Source organism: Marmota monax, unplaced genomic scaffold (assembly GCF_021218885.2).
Source record: "Marmota monax isolate L192 unplaced genomic scaffold, Marmota_monax_Labrador192_F-V1.1 WCK01_AAM20220418_F8-fsc00291, whole genome shotgun sequence".
Classification (NCBI taxonomy): domain Eukaryota; kingdom Metazoa; phylum Chordata; class Mammalia; order Rodentia; family Sciuridae; genus Marmota; species Marmota monax.
In genome coordinates, this window is record NW_026693329.1 from 904,390 (window position 1) to 924,516 (window position 20,127).

The window sequence follows — 20,127 nt, forward strand, 5'->3', positions numbered from 1 at the left end:
GAGTTCTGATTATGTTTCTGTGGATTCTTCAGGTTTTCCTATGTATGAGATCATGCCATCTGCAAATGAGGACAATTGAGTGACATTTCCAATTGGTATGCCTTCCTTTCTTCCTCTTACCTGATTGATCTGGCTAGTACTTCCGGTACCACATTGAATACAACAGGAAAGCGTAGACATCCTCGTCTCATTTTAGATTTTTAGGGGAAAATCCTTCGACCTTTTCCTTTTTGCTATATTAGCAAGGTTTGTCATGCACGGGTTTTATGGTGTGGAGATATCCATTCCTTCTTGTTTGGGATTTTATTTTTGTTCTAGGTGCTGGGGCTGGACCCCAGGACCTTGTGCATGCTAGGCAAGTGCTCTGACACCGAGCCACACCCGTGAGGTACACTCCTTGTACACCTAATGCATGGAGAGGTTTTATGATCAATGAATTTAAATTTTTAATAAGTGCTTTTTTCTGAGTCTCTAGAGATGACCAAATGGATGTCCTTCCTTCTGTTATGTGACATATCACATTTATTGATTTACATAATAAATTTAGTATGAACCCAACTTGATTATGGTGAAGAATCTTTTGGATGTGCATTTGGATTCTGTCTTGCTAGTATTTTTTTTGGGGGGGGGCACCATTTCTTCAAATGTTCTGCCCTTTTATCTCTTCCTTGTGGAACTCTTATGTCAGCGAGGGGTCCTACAGGCCCTTGAGAGTTAGTTCATTTTTATCCCAAGTCTGTTTTTTTTTTTTTTTAAATCCCTGTTCTACATATCAATAATTTCAGGTTCACCATTCCTTTCTTCTGCCTGCTGCTTAAATTTTCTGATAACTCCCTCTAGTGAGTTTTTTCATTCGGTCATTGTACTTTTCAGTTCCAGAATTTCGGTTTGGTTCCTTTTTAAAAATGAAATTAAAAAAAAAAAAGAGAGAGACTATTTTTAGAGCAGTTTCAGTTTCACAGCAAAATTGAGTACAAAGAGTTCCCATCGACTCTCATCCTGCCTCAAAACACAGGCTGCTTCCCCCTCTGTACAGAACGGGTACCTTGGTGATGGTCAACCCACTCGGGGGACATGCCACCTGGGGCCCACGGTCTACGTTCAGATCTGCTCTTGGCTGTGTATTTGTTTTAATTAGATACACATGACAGTAAACTGATCTTGACATATCACACATTTGAATCAAATGGGGTATAATTTCTCATTTTTCTGAGTATACAGGTTGCAGAATCACATTGGTCACACAGTCACCTATATACATACAGCAATAATAAAGTCTATTTTATTCTGCTGCCCTTCCTATCCCCCCTTCCCCTCCCCTCCCCTCCCATCTCTTCTCTCTACCCAATCTAATGTGATGCTATTCTTTTTTTTCTTTTTCCTCACATCATCATACATGTATTCTGTATAACAATGAGAGTCTCCTTCCATCTTCCATGCAATTCCCCTTCTCCCTTTCCCTCCCACCTCTCTTCCCTATCTAGAGGTAATTTTCTTCTCATGCTCTTCCTCCCTACCCCATTTTGAGTCACCCCCCTTATATCAGAGAAGACATTCGGCATTTGTTTTTTAGGGATTGCCTAACTTCACTTAGCATTACCTGCTCTAATGCCATCCATTTCCCTGCAAATGCCATGATCTTGTTATTTTTTAGTGCTGAGTAATATTCCATTGTATATAAATGCCATATTTTTTTATCCATTCATCCACTGAAGGGCATCTAGGTTGGCTCCGCAGTCTAGCTATTGTGAATTGTGCTGCTATAAACATTGATGTGGCTGTGTCCTTGTAGTATGCTGTTTTTAAGTCCTTTAGGTATAGTCCGAGGAGTGGGATAGCTGGGTCAAATGGTGGTTCCATTCCCAGTTTTCCAAGGAATCTCCATACTGCTTTCCAAATTGGCTGCACCAATATGCAGTCCCACCAGCAGTGTATGAGTGTACATATTCTTTTTTTATTCAGACATGGTCTTCCTATTTCCTTTAGTTCTTTGCCCATGATTTCCTTGAGCTACCTTGAACATAGTTAAAATCACTGAATCAACACCTTTGGCTGATGGTTCCAATATACATCCAGCCTTCTGTGGAGATAACGTAATGTCAAGTTTTTCATCTCCTGTGAGCATTTCTAGGCTTGTGATGTTTTGGAGAACTGGACATTTTCAGTATTATGCTGTGGTAACTCTGAAAATCTGATTTCCCCCCACTCCCCGGGGATTGGCTCTTGCTCATGAAGGACTGTAGCCGTCCACTTGTGACTTTTTTAAGCTCTTTTTTGCACATGGTATGTGTTCCTTGCTGTGCACAGTTGCTGATGTCTCTGCTCCTCTAGCTCGGTGGTCACCTGGGATCCTCACAAAGATTTCCTTAAGTGTTCTGCTCCCCAAAAGGAGAGGGGGTTACTATCTCCTTAAATCTCCCAGAAGCCACTTCAGCCCTGTGGGGTTCACCGTGGTGCTGGCCCCTGAGTGATCCAAATCAGCAGAGTCAGCAACCAGAACCCACAACCCTGATATCGTAAGGACCAGGGCCTTCTGGCCCAACCTGGCTCCAGCAAACGCTAACCAGGAACTTGGGCAATGCCCCCCCCCCACTGCTACCTTCCAGGATTTGGGGACCAGGGAATGGATGTCTTCTTCTGCTTCCTGCATCACCTCTGCTGGCCCCAGGTGCCCCAGGTCTTCTGTTGGCTGGGTTTGAGTTCTTTCCGTCTGCTGATTTCCAGCTGTTGAAGACGGAGGTGGAAAGAGTTGCTAAGGGGGACGTCACTCACGTTCTCCCGGTTAGAGAATAAGAAATGCTGGGAGCGGGCACGGGGGTGCACACCTGCAGTCCCAGCGACTCAGGGGACTGAGCGGGAGAATGGCAAGTTCAAGGCCAGCCGGGGCCACTTAGTAAGACCCTGCCTGGAAAGAAAAAAAAAATAAATAAAAGGGGGCCTGGGGATGCAGCTCCGTAGTAAAGTGCTCCTGGGTTCAGAGAAGGGAGAGGCAGGTGTCCTAAGAGCAGACAGAACATTTTTTATCAAAGAAGTGCTGCATCTCAGCCCAAGTACGTACAGGCTGCCAAGCACCGGCGCAGGTGAGACTGGGAAATCATGTGGGCAGATAAAGCCGGACAGGAAAGTTCTAGAAGGGTGGGGATAAGAAGTTGGAAGAGCAGGACTGGAGATGCAGCTCCGTGCAGAGCATTTGCCTCGTTTGACCCCAGCATTGCAACAAATGAAGCAAAAAAAGCAAAACATTAGCGACCCCTGGGAAGAGTCTGAGATGGGAGGTGGCCCCAGGGAGTGGTCCAGGGTGCAGGGAACCAGCCCATCTCTCCCTCCACACTGCGTTGAAATGATACCATGTATCCATGGTCACCAAACTGTATGTGGAAGGCTTGTGCACTTTGCACACGTCCCTGTCTGTGTTTCACACCACAGTAAATAATAAAAAAGGGAAGGGAGGGAACATTGACGGAGTGTTTGCTGTAGGCAAGGTCGGCTTTAAAATAAAATAAATAAATCCATTCATTTCATGAGCACTTACTATGCCCTAGGCACTCTCGAGGTCCTGAGGACCTAGCAATTCGGTCCAGACCCTCCCTTCCGCATGATGCCCATAGTTGGTGCAAGACGCAGCACGAAAGGAAAGTTATCGCAGTGACAAGCAAAAGTGGCTTGTCACAGGGTCGGGGGAGTCAGAAAGGTCTTCCCTGAAAGAAAAAAAAAAAAAGCTTCAGAAATCTTGAGGATGGGGAGGGGTCGTGGGGGGCGGGGGAAGAAGAGCCTTTTATGTAATGGGAACAGTGTGTGCAAAGGTCCTGTGGCAGAAAGAGGCACAGCATGGAAGGAGGGCAGAGAGCACGGCCAAGCAGGGTGCGGCCGACGTGAAGGAGGGAGGGACTCTCAGAATAAGCATTTCGTAGATGGGGGAAACTCAAGCATGGAAAGGTGAGGTGGCACCAGTCGGTGCAGCTGGAATGGGGAGCCAGCTCTGCCTGGGTGCCCTCTGCCCACTGAGAGACTCAGGGAATGTCCCTGGGAACCTGGGTGAGGGAGGCCCCCTTGGCTCCACTCAGCTTGCCAGCCACCCTTATACTCCCTACCTCTCAGCTCCACAGGGCCTGTGGCTTGGGGTGGCTATGAGATCCTGCCCTGAGGAGAAGTACTGGGACTCCTTGCTGAACGGCTGCATGTCCTGCAAGCCAATCTGCAGCCAGCGGAGACCGAGCACCTGCGCAGCCTTCTGCAGTGAGTTCTGGGGCCTGAGCCCAGGGGACAGCTGGACCTCCCCACACCTTACTTCCCCCCCCCAAAGCTCCCTCTGGCCCCAAGGCCGTCCGGAGGCTGAGAAATGGGGTCAGGGGAAGGAAATGCACCCACTCATTCATCAGCGATTCTTTACCCCCTCATTCGACCCTCTCCACTTTATTTATTTCTTAGTTTTCGGTGGACACAACATCTTTATTTTATTTTTACGTGGTGCTGAGGATCGAACCCAGCGCCCCGCGCATGCCAGGCGAGCACGCTACCGCTTGAGCCACATCCCCAGCCCTTGAAAATTTTTATTATAGAAATGGTCAAACACGCAAAAACACAAGAGTTGACCCTGTGTCCCCGTTATCGGCTTAAAAAAATCATTAAAATTCTGCCTTTTTGTTTTCCGATCATTTTTTTTTGCTTGAATATTTTAAAGTGAATTTTAAAATATCATTTTTTACCTATAGATACTAGATCATGAATCCCTCACACACCAGGTCCCCTAAAACATAACCTCAACATCTTTTTTTATGATTTTTTTTTTTTTTAGTTGTAGGTGGACACAATACCTTTATTTTATTTTCATGTGGTGCTGAGGATCAAACCCAGGGCCTCGCATGCCCTAGGCGAACATTCTACTGCTGAGCCACAACCCCAGCCCCTATAAATGGAATCTTTTTTTAAAAAAAAATTATTTTTTTTTTAATATTTATTTTTTAGGTGTAGATGGGCCTTTATTTTTATGTGGTGCTGAGGATCGAACCCGGGTCCTGCCCGTGCTAGGCGAGCAGCGCTCTACCGCTGAGCCACAATCCCAGCCCCTAAATGGAATCTTAAAAGAAAGTTTACTTGTGGAAATAAAAATATCCTCAGGCTTTCTAGAAGGTAAACTGATTGTCCCAGCTATTTTTCTTTTTTGGCAGTGTGGGGGCTGGAACCCGGGGCCTTGTGCATGTTAGGCAAGTGCTCCGCCATTGAGCCGTGCCCTCAAGGAGCCCTTAAATAGAGTTCTCTGTATCCCCAGTGTAGGTTCTGTCAAGCTCTTGAAGGTCAAGGTGCTTGGGCTTTTAGTTTGCTTGGCTTCTGCTCCTTGGCACTGATACTTATTCTAGTGGCTGTCATTCCCATTTATTTTTAAAACCCACAAAATGCTACTAATGTGAGCTTTCCCACCTGTCTTCCAATCCCACCCTCCGCAACTTGCCAAAGAGGACTCTGACCTTTCCCCTCTGTTCCTTAGGCTAATTGGAGATATATTTCTTCTTGATGGGGTTTGGAAAAGGCAAGTAAAGAATGACAATTAAGGCAATTGAAGAATCTAGTTTATCACTTTTAAAAGAAAAGTAGAACATCTTCCTAGGCTTAAAAACTAAGAAATGGAATCTTTTTAAAAAATATATATATATTTATTTATTTTTTTAAAAGAAGAGTCTTTTAAAGAATCTATAGGCCAAAGAAGAAGTAATAATGAAAAGAAAAAAAAAACATTTTGAACTAGATTCAGGAAAAACACTATGTATCAAAATGTGTGTGATGCAGCCACAGCAGCACTTGGAGGATCATTCATAGCCTTCCGTTTGTATAAATTCGATTTGTAAAAAGACTTGGATTATTCCAGGATTGCTATTTGAGTCGGACTGTGACTTTTTTTTTTTTTAACTTTGATGTCCTTTGAGATTAGACCCAGAGCTCCTGCAGGCCCATGTCACCCATCACTCCTTTCTCTTTCCCAGAGTCCCTCAGTTGCCTCAAGGAGCAAGGCAAATATTACGACCGTCTCCTGAAAGACTGCGTCAGCTGCACCCCCATCTGTGGTCAGCACCCTAAGCAATGTGAATACTTCTGTGAGAACAAACTCCGGAGTCGAGTGAACCTTCCACCCCAGCTCAGGAGGCCGCAGACAGGGGAGACGGAAACCAGGTCAGATAACTCAGGAAGGTACCAGGGATTGGAACACAGAGGCTCAGAGGCAGGTCCAGGTAAGCCTGTGGTGGGGAGGGCCAGAATGCACGGGAGGCTGGGCACCAAGCCTGATCAGAAGGGTCTGCAGGGCTGGGGTCGTCGTAGCTCCGTGGTAGAGCCTTTGCCTGGCACACGTGTGAGGCTCTGGATTTGATTCTCAGCACTGCACATAAATAAATAAAATAAAGGTCCGTCGACGACTAAAAAACATATATTTTAAAAAAAACAAAAAACGAAGACTCTGCGATATAAGAAGCCCAGAGTCCAGGCAAATGGTCAGAAGCCAGGGTAGTCAACCCAGGATACAAAACAATTTAGATAAAAATTCCACAAGTGTGTGGGCAAGAAAGTAGCAGAAGAAATGGCGTGACTTGTGATGGAAGCTACTGAGGTTCTTTTTTAAAAAAATCTTTTCATCTATTTTTTATTTGTACGAATTAGTTATACATGACACTTTTTAATATATTTTAACTCACACAGAATTCTACAATTTATGGAGTACCATGTGATTTTTTTGGAGGGGTGGGTACCAGGGATTGAACTCAGGGTCACTCGGCCACTGAGCCACATCCCCAGCCCTATTTTGTATGTTATTTAGAGACAGGGTCTCGCTGAGTTGCTTAGGGCCTCGCTTTTGCTGAGGCTGGCTTTGAACTCGCGATCCTCCTGCCTCAGCCTCCTGAGCGGCTGGGATTTCAGGCCATCCTCAGATGAACAAGTTTTTGAAACATGAGCAGCCCAACCTACGTGAGCACTGTGCCAGGAGGCCACCCAATCTCAGCCTCCGGTTAGGGACAACGGAGAATTCCTTTGAATGAGAAGGAAGAGATATTACTAACCCAAACAAAACATTATGGCCATCGTGAACATAGTGAGAAGAGTCTGCTGGGCAGCTGCTGAGGGCCAGGTGTCAAAAATAATCGAATCGATCCACCCAGCAGACACCTCGAGACTCCCTACCCTGTTGTGAGCACCCAAGACGACCTTGAGCTGCCCTTGACCTATCAAACAGCAGGCCAGAGTTCCCTTGAGAGTCATATAGCAAGTACGTGACAGAGTTGGGCTCTGTCCACCCTGCAACAGCAGGAAGACCCAGAGCAGGACCCATGGGTGGGATCACTGATTCCTGAGGGTGACCGGTTGCCCTTAGGAGGAGGTGAGTCGCATCCTGCTTGGGACCACCAGCCAAGCCCCCTCACCAGAAGGTACTTGGGGCTTCATCTTGGCTCCAGGGCCAGAGCTCCCAGGATGTGTAGGGGGGGTGCATAAGGACATGTTGGGAGGTCAGGAGTGGGGGGTCAGCCTTACTGGGCCTCACCCTGCAGCTTTGGCTAAACCGTGGTGTCACCAGGGGACACCACAGGCCCTCCCAGAGCCTCAGAGACTTGGTGATTCTCTTGCTGTCCCCCGTCCCTCCCTGCCCGGCATCTCTCTGGTGGCCTGCGGCTGAGATCTCTTCTGCTCTCTCTTCTCATATCTCTGTGGGCTGCCGGGGCAGGGGCCGGGCTGGTGTGGATTGTAAACAGGAAGTCGGGGCCACATGCACAGGGGACAGACCCAGATGTGGACCTACCAGAGGGGAGGGAGCAGAGGACACCAGGTGAAGGGTTGGTCTGTCCCCACCACCCGTACCCAGCACTGCGAGGCCCACCTCAATGGATTCCAAGATTCTCAGGCGGCCCACTCAGGACTGCCGTGCCTGGGGGAGGCCAGAGTCTCACGGAGGGAAAGACAACAGACAAGACTTACGCTAATGATAGACTAATCTCTATCCCAGTGGCTCAGGAGGCTGAGGCAGGAGGATCACAAGTTCAAGGCCAGCCTCAGCCCCTTTAGCAAGGCCCTAAGCAACTTCGTGGAGATCCTGTCTCAGAATAAAAAAATTGACGAAAGGGCTGGGGATGTTGCTCAGTGGTTAAGCGCCCCTGGGTACAATCCCCAATATCTACATATTATTTCTTTCTAGGGGGACAGGAACGTAGTGACCCATCATCCACTTCTCTAGCAGGTCTGGTGATGACGACTTGCAGAGAAAAGAGGAGGGGGAATGAGACAGAACAGCTAGCAGCCAAGGGTGGCTGGAGATGGCACCGGGAGAGGTGATTGCCAGATGACAGAGGGATTCTCTTGCCGGGCTGGGGAGGCCGGTGTCCGGCTCGAGGCAGGGACGCAGCAACTGGACAAGAGAGTCAGAAAGGGGCTGGGAGGCGATCTTCCCGTTGCCTCTGGGGACGTGGATGGCAGCAAGGGTCCCGAGTGAGAGGCTATGTCTGGCCACAGATAACAAGGACCTGAGTGGAACAGAGGTATGACATTAGGAGGTGGGCGGGGGGGGGAGGGGAGGCTAAGACCTGGGTGACCTGGGGAAGTTTCAGGACTGCTCCTTCCCAACTGTCCCCACCCATAATGCCCTCCTGGGGGCTCTCCCAAGGCTCAGGTGACTTTCCATTTGCTGTGTGTGTGTGTGTGTGTAGCACATGAGAACCAGCTGCCCTTGCAGGTGAGCTGGGTAGCTTCCTGTGGCTGCGGTGACCTTGCCCCATAGACCAAGTGACTCAAAACAACACAGGTGGACACAGCCACAGTTCTAGGGGCAGAAGGTCAGAACCCAAGGGCAAACGCCCAGGGCTGGGTTCTCTCCGTCTTCCAGCTTCAGGTAGCCTGCAGGCATTCCTGGGCTTGTGGCCCCATCATTCTGGGCTCGATTCCCATCTTCAACTCAGGCTCTATTCCTGGCCTCCTCTGTGTCTGCCTCTCTCCTCCCCTGTCTTCTGGGGACACTTGTCATTGGATCTGGAACCCACCCTCATCCAGGACGATCAAGTCTCCCAGGTCCTTAATTTAATTACATCTGCCAAGACTCTGTCGTCACATGTGCAGGTTATGAGGGGACATATCTTGGTTGTGGGGGGGGGGGCACCGTAAGAGGAAAGAGACATCCCCCAGGGCACTATGAGCTATGAGTATTCCCATGTGACCAGGCTTGTTCCCATGAGGCCAGGCTTGGGGACAGCCAGGACCCTGTGTGTGCTGGAGCTCTGGATAGCATCTTATTTGGAGAACTTGGATTTTTACCCACGATGGGGAGATAGACACAGACACAGAACTGCTTGGCTCACATCGGGTTCCTGCAGGTGAACTTTCCTTGTGGAAGACGGAGGAACTTCCTTATCCTGCTGGCTGAAACTGTGCTGTTGGGAAAATCTGACCCTTCTCTCATCTTTCCTGATTTCTTGGAAGGTCAGATAAACAGCTTAGTTTCTTTTAGCTTGGTTTCTTCTTTCGCGTGAATGACTCCCTTTTAAATTTTTTTTTCTCCTTGGGACTCAGGATTGAACCCAGGGGTACTCTATCACTGAGCTACATGCCCAGGGCCTTTGCTAAGTTGCCCGGGTTTGGGCCTCAAACTTGCAATCCTCCTGCCTCAGCCTCCCAAGTCACGGGGATTACAGGTGCGCACCACCATTACCCAGGTTCCATTTCCAGCTTTAGCCTGGTTCTGGGAGGCCCCTGGGCAGAAGGAGGCCAAGTCCAAAACAGTAGCCCCCTCTAACTTACTCAGCAGCGACCCCCGGTGGGGACAGAGCGGTCTTCTGTGTGAGGTCTAGACTCGGCTCAGACCTTAGTGCTGCTAGCCAGGATCAGGGGGGAGGGTCCCACGGTTTGGGTCCTAGAACTGCTCAAGGTTTCATTTACTTTGGGGACTAGAACAGGATAGGTGTCCCTAGTCGCTGTTTTAATGATTTTTCAGTTTCTCAGGGTCCTCTTTGTCCTGACCTTGTTCTGGGCTACCCCAGTGGGAGCAGGACCACTCTCCCATTTTTCTGTCCCCCACTAAAGCCAAGGTCCAGGGATCTGCTAAGATTGGGCAGAAGCCGAGGGCGCAGGGTAGACGTGCGTGGAGAGGGGAGGAAGAGGAGACTTGGTTATGAAGAGAGCCAAGATGGAGGGCAGCAGCTGGCGTAGGCTGTGGGACCTGGGAGCCACTTTGGAGTGACCCGGGCCAGCTGAACAGCCAACTGATGTGACCCAAGGGCCAGCAAAGGGGCCGTAAACAGCAACGTGGCCTGGACAGAGTCTGGGCCTGCCTCTTGGCACGGCCGAGAGCTGCTCCCCTCCCTCAAGGAGAACACATTCGCCCTCAGGAGAAGGGGGTCCCCAAAAGATCCAGGGACCCCAGGGAGAGAGGTGAGTGGAGTGTGGGGGGGGTGCCGTGACATTCTAGAAATGGTTTCGGTGGAAGTTCACACACCCAAAGTGAAACCGCCTCCCAGCGTCCCATCTGTTCCCAAGTTTAGACACACAGGGGACAAGGGGTGTCCTCTGGGAATGGCTCACAGAGTGGACATTTGAAGGCCTCCCCCCCCCAGTGACCTAAAAGTGAGGCTGTTAGTTCACACAGGAAACCCCCCTTCCCCACCAACACTCGACCAAGCATCACACAGTGTACACAGAACTTGTAGGAAGCAGAGACCGGCCGAGTGGACTGTCACATGGATGTGAAGTCCCTGAAGGCTTCTGGGCCTGAGGGGAGGCCAGAGCCAGGCACACGTGTCAGAGGTCCCAAAGCCAGGCACACGTGTCAGAGGTCCCACGGGTCCAGCCCCGCCCACCTCTCCCCAGGGCCTTCCCCGTGCCCAGTGAGCTTGGAGGTGTGGGGACCTCGGTGACTTGCTGGATTCCCACCCAGGCCTGGTGCATTTACTTGCATTATCTCGGTGCTGAGAGACAGAATGTCAGACCCCATTTTGCAGACAGGGAAACAGGCTCAAAGACACTGAGCTGCATTCAGTCATGGCCGCAGATCCCCAGCTTAAAATCACCACGGCTTCCTGCCCCTCTAGTGAGTGCAACAGCCAGGCCCACACTGGGTTTTCGGTTCAGCCCTGCTGGGGTCACCAAATCTCTATGTGTCCCCTAAGGGATGATTTATAATATGGTTGAGAGGCACAGCCCAAGCCGGAGCTGGGACAGCAAGCAGGCTGTGGAAATTCTATTTTTAAGTGAGAGATGGCTTTGAAGACAGTTTTTTAAAAGACAGACATAAGGCGAAAAAGCAAAGCGAAATTCACAAACATTGGCTTAGAAATGAACTATGCCTTGGGACCTGCCTGGCCCTCTGGAGGGCAGAAGCTGTGCGCAGTGCCCTCTGGTGGTAGTATCTGGGAACTGCAATCAGGGGCCATCTCCTTGGAGCTTGATTTCCATGGGCATCGATTCTGACAAAGCTTGCTTGATGCTGGGGACATAGCTCAGTGGGCAGAGTCCTTGCCTTGCATGCACAAGGCCCTGGGTTCAATCTCTAACACCGCCAAAAAAATGATACATCCACTGACAAAGCTTGCTCACAGGAGAGTGCCTGCCTGGCATGTGTGAGGCCCTGGGTTCCATTCCCAAAACGTGCTTGTGACTGAGCTCCTTTGCCCTCTGGGATCAGGGTAGAGTGATCCTGTGTGTAGGTAGGGGGACATGAGAGTGGCAGTCAAAGGAATCAGGAAATTACACTTTAAATGGTGGTAGATGACTGGGCACAGTGGTGCACAACTGTAATCCCCCGTGACTCAGGAGGCTGAGGCAGGAGGATCTCAAGTTTGAGGCCAGCCTCAGCAACTTCGTGAAGACCCCTGTCTCAAAATAAAAAATAAAAAGATTTTGGGATGTAGCTCAGTGGTACAGTGCCCCTGGGTTCATTCAATCCTTAGTACTGAACAAGTAAAAACTAAAAGTAAATGGTGACAGATGGTTTCAAATGGCCCTGAAAAGAGCCAACCTGCACTAGCAACAAGGGAGGTGCCTGTTTTCCCACACCCCTTGGGGGACAGGTAGCAAATGACTTTTTTTTTTTTTTTTGGTAATTTTAATTTGCATTTCTCTTCTTAGTCCAGGGGCTTTCAAAAGCCTGACTTCTGAGCTGGGCTCTAGGTAGGGACTATTTTTCACTTCCCCCAGGAAAACCTGAAACCATTGGTCTGGGCAGAGAGGAAAAGCAGAGAAACTGGAAAAGTCCTTTACTCCCCCTAAAAACAAAGGGGCTCTTGAGAGTCGCCCACTGCAGCATGGAAAAGCCACCTGAAACTTAGTGCCCTAAAAATAACAGCCGTTGACTATTTTTTGCAGTTGGGGGGGGGGCAGGGCTTAGCTGGGCAAGTCTCCCGCTGGCCTCATTTGGGGTCTCTCATGGGGACACCAAGGGGATGGTGCTAGGGATGGGGACCTTGGAAGCCTGGCTCTGACGCTTAGGTCTCCCAAGAGAGCAAAAGCAGGGGCGGCCAGGCCTGCCTCAGGTGTAGGGCCAAGGCTGGCACAGGGTTACCCCAGGGCATCCTCCTGGGTGAGATGAGTCTGGACTCAGCCCAGATTGGAAGGGAGGGAACTCCGCCCCGATGTGGTGGCCGTGGTCATTCTGCTGTGGAAAGCGGTCTATGCCAACCTCATGCTGGAAATATTCCAAATGTGCAAATGTCTGGTCTTCCTCCTCGAATGATTACGCAGTCACTTCTGCTCTGTGGCTGTCTGTAGCTGCCATTCTGTCTCGGCTGTGAAGGCTGCTGGCTTCTGTCCCGTGGGTCCAGCCAGTAGGACATTTGTGTTTTATCCCAGGGCCCAGTGGGAACAGTGAGCCTCAGTCTCCAGAGGTGGAGCACCACCTCCTAAGGACCACATGTGCCAGCACTCGGGCGTGCCCCCTTGGCGGGGTTTGGTGCCCCTCTTCTGGGCTGAGCTCTAGGCACATACAAGACAGCACCCCAGGCCCACGTGTGGTACCAGTTCACCCAGAATGCCTGTCTCCACTTTGTAAATGCCATGGTGACACCAGCATCCTGCTAGCCCCGTCACTTCCTCAACTCTTGACTCTAAGAGTGTGTGTAAGGATGAGGGGACAGTGCCTGCCCTGTGGCCTGGGACTCCATCAGACCTGCTCCCAGTCACAGATCTAAGACTGGGAACAAACAATATCACTTAGCAATTCAGTTTTGTCATCTGCAAAATGGTGTGTAAAATGACGAGGTGTGCATGGGCTCTCTCTGGTCCAGCGAGGAGGTCCACGGAACAGGACAGAGGAGAGTGTGGCTGCGGAGTTTGACACTCGGGTGCCCTTAACGTATGCCACATATGCAGTCCTCTGCAGGGGTGCTGTGGAAAGCCATCTGGCAGTTCTTGATGAGGTTAAGCAATCATGGCATGAACCAGCAACACAGCTCCTAGGTCTACACCCAAGAGAATTCAAAAACACATCCACGGAAGCCTCACACATGCACGTTCCCTAGCAGTGCTATTCACAGTGATCCAAAGGTGGCAACAACTTAAAAAAAAAAAAAAAACACAGAGATGTATACTTTCAAAGGATGAATTGGATGGCAGATGAATTATTTCTCAATATTTTTTTTAAACGGGGGGCAACCAATTATCCAGTAGAGTCAGAAGATGAAGGAAAATACTTGTGCAAAAAAGTGCCCAGCACCTAGAATGGGCTCGGTAATTTGTCCCATTACGCACAAGTTTGCATGCAGGAGTCCAATATATGCATACTATATTACATCTAGCTATTTGTCCTTCCACACCAGGACCTAGCTCATGTTCCAATTCCAAAGGCCAGGAAGGAAACTTGGGATAAGGAAAAATGTCAAAGGAGGGTTTTGACCCAGCAACGGGGTCTTTCTCTGGTATCCCAAGGCTGGGGGGGGGGGGCTGGTTAGTAATCTTGCGGGTCCTGCTCTCAAAGTATAATCATCTAGGAAGGCTCCCCGGTGGAGGAGGGGCCAGGTGCAGAAGAGATGGAGACTCTCTTCCTGCGCTGTCATCCGCACATCTGTCCACCTCCGGGACCATTCCGATCTAACTCCCTAGCACGCCGAGACAAGCGAAAGGGCTAAGTGTTCAGTTTTGAAGTCTTGGAAGAAGTGTGGGGCAGAGGATGTCAATTTCCTTCAGGACCCAGAGAGCATGTTAGCCAAGCCTGGGGTCAGGAAAGGAACCCCACCTCTCCACGAGTCAGACAGGAGGGCAGCTAGCTGGAACTTGGTGACCGTCACATGGAATGCTTGAGGGGGAAAGAAGGACATGTCAGGAAGGGGCGCTGAGGGTGGCTGGGGTGGGGGAGGGGTTGGGATGGCTGCTGGCCATCCGAGAAGGGCCTTGGGGAGTGAGTTCCCCTCCTGAACTCAAGGTCGGTGCACTTGTCTTGCAGTCCTCGTAGGACCCAAGCTGAGCGCCGACCAGCTGGTCCTGATCTACAGCACGCTGGGGCTGTGCCTCTGCACCATACTCTGCTGCTTCCTGGTGGCCGTTGCCTGCTTCCTCAAGAGGAGGGGAGGTCGGCTCTCCAGCCAGCCCACGGCAGGGCGGTGCAGAACCCGGAACAAGTCCTCCCACGGTAAGTGCATGAAACCGGGGTCCTCGTCCTCTTTACTGCTTGTGCGACCAGACTCGCACATTGGTCACTGCCTGCTTCTGAATTAGGGTCCCCGCCCCTCCCCTCGCCGTGCTGGGGTTTGAACCCAGGGCCTTGCACATACGTGCTAAGCACGTGCTCTTCCACTGAGCTCCATCCCCAGCCCTATCTATGCCAGCTAATGGGTGCAGATGTGTTTGCCAGGTCTTAATAGGTAGAAGTCTGGGACACATCCCTATGGTATCTTGGTAACATCTTGGTTAAAATGGCTAGGCAGAAAGAGAGAGCGCAGGTAAGGGACACGGGCACGCAGGCTCTCTGAGCTAATGGGTTGGGGGGGCGCACCCTGTGGGTGTGTGTGGGGGGGGGCGCGTTAAGTGAGAGCCAAGATTTGAAAGCCGAGTGCCAAAGGGGCGAGCCTGGGGTGGCTCTTAGTTCCTAGATTAGGGGACACTTCTGGAGTCCGGGCGGGCCTGGGGTGGGTAGAGCAGTGCAGGGTAGTGTCGCCCCCAGCCGACGTCCTCTCCTGTCCCCGCAGACCCCGCGATGGAGGCTGGCAGCTGTGCGGACGCGCCGCCCGAGCCGGTGGAGACGTGCAGCTTTTGCTTCCCGGAGCGCAGGGCGCCCACCCAGGAGAGCGCAGGCGCGCTGCAGGCTCCGGATGCTGCGGGCCAGGACAGCCGGGTGCACCACGCGGGAACGGCCGCCCCGCAGCCCTGCGCGCACGCCACCACCAACGGCTGTTTTGGTGTCGTGTGCGCGCCCGCCCTGGACGGGGTCCCCGGTGAATGAAAGCTGGGTGACCAGGACGCAGGGAGACGAGGAGGGAGATAAGAGGAAGAAATGAAGAGACTATGGAGGGAGTGAGCGACCGGCAGGGAATGGGGCAGAGAGAGAGAGAAATCGAGAGGAGGAGGACAGACAGAGGAAAGAGGAGAGGGGACAGGTGCCAGAACTCGGACATGGACATCCTTTATCCCCCGTTCCGTGCAAACCGTAAGTCGCCGTCACCTAAACACACACGCAATAAAGTCATCTGTGCATGCTGGTCGCGGCTCCAAGAGACCTTTTCCCTGTAAAATAAACATTTTCCCTCTCCTCCGGGGTCTCGGTGTGTCCTTCTATCTGAAGAGCTCAGGCATCCACCCCTTGCTCTCCTTGGCTCCGACTCGGCCCAGTGCAGCTGCCGGGGGACCTGGGGGCTCTGACGGTCTTCCCAGAGAGCTGGTGGGGCTGCCTCATTTAAGAGAGAGAGAGCTCAGAAAGATGGAAGAATGGTCTGCAGAGAAGATGGGTGCCCTCAGTACGTGAGAAGCAGGGACTTGAGTGTCTTGAGTTCTTTCACAAACAACAAATTCTCTCCCATGCCCCTTTGGTGAGGCCATGAAAGGACAGCGTGTATGTGTATATGTGAGTGTGTGTGTGTGCGTGCACACCCATGCACAGGCCTGAAGGGCATCTGGAGCTGAGGTAGCAAAGGTCTAGCTGAACCCCAGCAGGAGACTTTTTCTTTTGTATCCATTTTTAAAATTAGCATTTAAACCTACAGTTTCAGTAGCATTTAAACCTTGAGTGGCCTAGCTATTCTTAGGAGCCTTTACACAGTAAGGTTAAGGACGTGATGGTGTATGTGAGCTCTCTCATGCTGCGCCCCTCTACACACGGTCATGTTGTAGACCCACACTTGGCCAAGTACCACTGCACTGGTGTGTGCTCAGAGATGTAGCATTGCGTGTTAAGGCACGTCTGGGAGCTGTGCAGATGGCTATTCTTATTGATCTGTGGTTTTCAAATTCTGCTCATCTGAACTGAGGGGGGTCTGGCTGTAGGATGCTTCTGGAACCACTTGGAGTGGGGGAGGGATTGCTGAAAACAGGATGCTGAACATCCAAATCCAACTTCAAGCAGACCCAATTAATCTTGTAGAGTTGTTTGTATAGTTTGTTCAGTTGACTCTTGGCCTAAGCTTTTGTTGTTTTTGTTTTTAAAAGAAAAGTATCCTTTGCTAGAAATAAACCTAGATACTGTCAATTTTGCCCACCATGTGTTGCTTCTACCTTGAAAATCGATCCTGATTCCAGTCATTTGCATGACCTCTGTAATTTGAATTCTCTTCATTGTCACCTGGGTTATTGTCTCACCTCTCTGAGCCTCCTCACTGCCACCTTGCTCCTGCAACCCCACAGGGCTCAGCAAGTTTTTTTTTCTGGAAAGGATCAGTAAAAGAGTATCTTAGACCTTGTGGACCATGCAGTCTCCATTGCAACTACTCCACAATTACTCAACTCTGCCATGAGAATCCAAAAGCAGCCCCAGCTAGTCAGCAAGCCCACGGGGGTGATTTTAATAAATAATAGTGATATCTAAACTAAACTTGTTTGATTAGAACAGGTGGAGGGTGGGATGTGAACTGTGGGCTGCCAACCTCTGCTTGACTCCACAGCAACACTGATCTGTCTGTGCCTCTTTAAAAGCCATGTTTACATTAGACATCTTTAATCAATCACAGCCATCCTCAAATAGTAATGCATCTCTTTGCATTTAGGGTAGGATTCTTAGGACCATAAATTCCCCCCACCTATCTTTTGTGCTGTTGTTGTCTTAAATTTTACTTCTACAAGTTCTGTAAACTCAGGAGACATTGTTACTACTTTTGCTTTAGAAAGATAGTATCTCAGAGGCATTAAACCTTTAAGAAACAATGTCTTACTGGGCAGGGACCTGCCTGTAACCCAACTACAGGAGGAGGCTGAGACAAGACGATTCCAAGTTTAAGGGCAGACTGGGCAACTTAGTGAGGTCCTGACTCAAAATTTCAAAAAGGGCCGGGGGATGTATGTGCCTTAGTGGGTTCAATTCCCAGTGCCAGAAGAAAAAATAAATGTCTTTTATGTTTGCCTTCATTTCAAGGGATCTTCATTTTTTTTAGTGAACATCCAAGCGTCTTCCTGGTAGCACAGTCTTTCCATCTGAGGGACTTCTTTTAACCTATCTTATAATGTTATAATGCTGGTCTCAGTTTTTGTTTGAAAAGGCTTTCTTTCTTTTCTACTTTTGAAAGATATTCTTTCAAGGTGTAAGATTGGAAATTACCAGTGGTTTTCCTTTTAGCATCTTAAGGGTGTTACTCTATTAATCTTTGACTTGCATCATTTCAGACAAAACACATGCTACTAATCTCTACCTCTGGTCTCTGTAATGTGTGCCTTTTTTATATTGTTCCAAAGTTCTGGTACCTTATTATTTTGTTTTATATATATATATATATATATATATATATATATATATATATATTTTTTTTTTTCCCCTTGTGATTCCGTTTGTATGTTTTCCATCAACCTTCAAGTTCACCGATTCTCTCTTCAGCTGTGTTGAATCTACTCATGGGCCCATCAAAAGCATATTATTTTTTTCTATCTTGCCACTTTTTCTTTTACATTTCCATTTCCCTCCACTGAAGTGTCTCTCTGCTGAAATTCTTCATCTATTTAAGCATGTGGTCCACCAGAGCCCACTGTTGATAGATTTGTCTCTTGATGAAGGGCTTTTTTTTAAAACTTTATTTTTACGTGGTGCTGAGGATCGAACCCAGGGCCTCACACGTGAGAGGCGAGTGCTCTGCCACTGAGCCACAGCCCAGCCCAATGGGTTTTGCTTGCTGTTTTATCTTGCAGGTTTGGGTTGAAGGCTAGACCTGCAGAAGAGCAAAGACTGAAGAAATGTGCCTGTCTTCCTCCTGCAGTCCCTTAGGGTGAGGGTTTGAGTCATCTAGGGAGGAATCCAGCTGGGTTTGGATTTTGAAGTCACTGTTTACTTTTAGTGGCTTCAAGTTCCCCTGGTGCTATGCTCTTGAGTGACTCTTGCGTTTAGAGATGTGGCCTACGGAAGTTGCTATGGGATAAGGTCATTAGAGATCCTGTGACTGAATCCTGGTGGCTTTATGAGAGGGAGAGAGACCAGAATAGACACATGTTCCTGCTGTGTGCTGCCTCAGGACTCTGCCAGGGAGACCATCAGCAGATTCAAGCCCAAGAACCTTGAGAACTGAGAGATAAATAAAAATCTCTTTTCTTTACAACAAACCCAGTCTGTGGCATGGTGTACTAGCAACGGAAAACAGACAGAGACACTCTTGCAGCAGTCCCCTGAGTTCCACACCCAGCCTGCCCTACACCCAGCCCTTAGCAGTTTTTACATTTTCTCCATTTTATAGATGAAGAAACCAAGTCTGTAAAGTTTGAGTGACTTGCCAAAGACACCCACAACTGGGACTGGAGCTCAGGCAGCGGGGTCTGTAGTGCAGTCGTTGGCCTCCACTGCAGAGGTTAAACTTAACCCTTGACCGATGAGGGAGGCTGAAACCTCACATGCAGCGACGAAGGCTCTGACCAGGCAGAAGAAACCACATGCACACACTAGCACGGGAAGCATGGCGAATTCCAGCTAGACACCAGGCAGTCACCCCACTGGCTCACAGTGAGCTGACTGTGCCCACACTCTACTCCTGACTCAATGGATAGACTACACTGAACTCCCCAGGGTGCCCCAACGGGCCGATTTCCCATCCCCGGCCAGGTGTTTTTACCTGGAATGTCCAACCTTGATGGCCCAGTGCTCCTCGGGTACTGCAGGCCTCGGCTCCAAAGTGGTCACATTGAAGACCCTTCCCCACCCTCCCTGGTCCTGCCTCCCTGCCTGTGCCTCACACCTTCCTGTCTCCATAGCATAGCACAAATTCACTTCTACCCGCCCGCCAGACTGCGCCCTCTACGCCGTGGGGAGGACTTTGGCTTTGGTCCCTCCAGGATGTTGAATATTAAATAGTTGTTGAAATGAATGGACTTGCGGGTCAGACAGGATTGTCTGTCTTTTTAGACCTTCCAGTTGTTAACAATCCACAAAAATGACTTCCTCGCTGCTGTGGTGTGTGTCCCCAAAAGATCACAAGCTGGATATCTGGTGCCCAGGGCAGCAGTGTGGGGAGCCTGTGGCAGGAGAGGCTGGGCTAGGAGTGTGTGCTCTCTAGCACACGTGCAGTGTGTCACCCTGGGGTGCCCACCACGTGAAGACGTGGCACGGAGCTGCTCGGCAGATGCTGGCACCATGTCTTTATAGACCTCAGACCATGAGACTATAAACGTCCTTTCTTCACGAGTGTCAGAAATGGACTAAGGATGCTCTGCTGGCTCCTACTTTTAACCACGTGTGACTTATTTGTGCCACAACCAGGGGAACAGGAAGAGGTTGGGGGAACCTTCCGACCATTCCTGATAGCCTTCCCCTCCTCTCCTTTTCCAGATGAGGGTCTGGGGGCCTCAGCGGGGAATCGCTAGTTCAGGACCGAGCAGAGCCCCAGCGAGAACTCCCATCTCCTGAGAAGTATCGTGCTCTCCACGGCATTGACTGCTTCCTGAGGGCGACAGGATGGGGTAGGAGGGGCTTAGTTGGGGTGGGAGGGGCTTAAATAGTCTGGATTCTCCTTGGGGAATTTGTTGCATGGATATTGTCTCAGATGAGTTCCCAGGTCC

General features: G+C 50.0%; 1 protein-coding gene and 1 long non-coding RNA gene across 8 annotated transcripts in view; one reads left to right on the forward strand and one right to left on the reverse strand.

Annotated features, from left to right (window-relative positions):
* The window catches only part of LOC124101041 (uncharacterized), a 49,838-nt gene extending 45,736 nt beyond the window's left edge, over window positions 1-4,102 (reverse strand). For 3 of the 4 annotated variants that reach the window (XR_006854513.2, XR_009228010.1, XR_009228009.1), the window contains exons 1-3: window positions 3,533-4,102; window positions 1,601-2,905; window positions 121-895 (exon numbers count right to left, since the gene is read on the reverse strand). This is a non-coding gene — a long non-coding RNA (uncharacterized LOC124101041). The remainder of the gene's footprint in view (window positions 1-120; window positions 896-1,600; window positions 2,906-3,532) is intronic. The other variant, XR_009228011.1, reaches the window with a different exon arrangement.
* Window positions 1-20,127, forward strand: part of Tnfrsf13b (TNF receptor superfamily member 13B) — a 35,034-nt gene that overhangs the window by 12,558 nt on the left and 2,349 nt on the right. For 2 of the 4 annotated variants that reach the window (XR_009228008.1, XR_009228007.1), the window contains exons 3-7: window positions 4,099-4,236; window positions 5,979-6,224; window positions 14,396-14,581; window positions 15,138-15,595; window positions 19,898-20,028. Coding sequence is in view for 2 of the 4 variants with exons in the window: in XM_046456702.1 (XP_046312658.1) it covers window positions 4,099-4,236; window positions 5,979-6,224; window positions 14,396-14,581; window positions 15,138-15,391 (824 nt within the window). In the remaining 2 variants the exon portion in view is untranslated. Of the gene's footprint in view, window positions 1-4,098; window positions 4,237-5,978; window positions 6,225-14,395; window positions 14,582-15,137; window positions 15,701-19,897; window positions 20,029-20,127 lie in introns of those variants that run through there. The other 2 variants (XM_046456702.1, XM_046456703.1) reach the window with 2 other exon arrangements.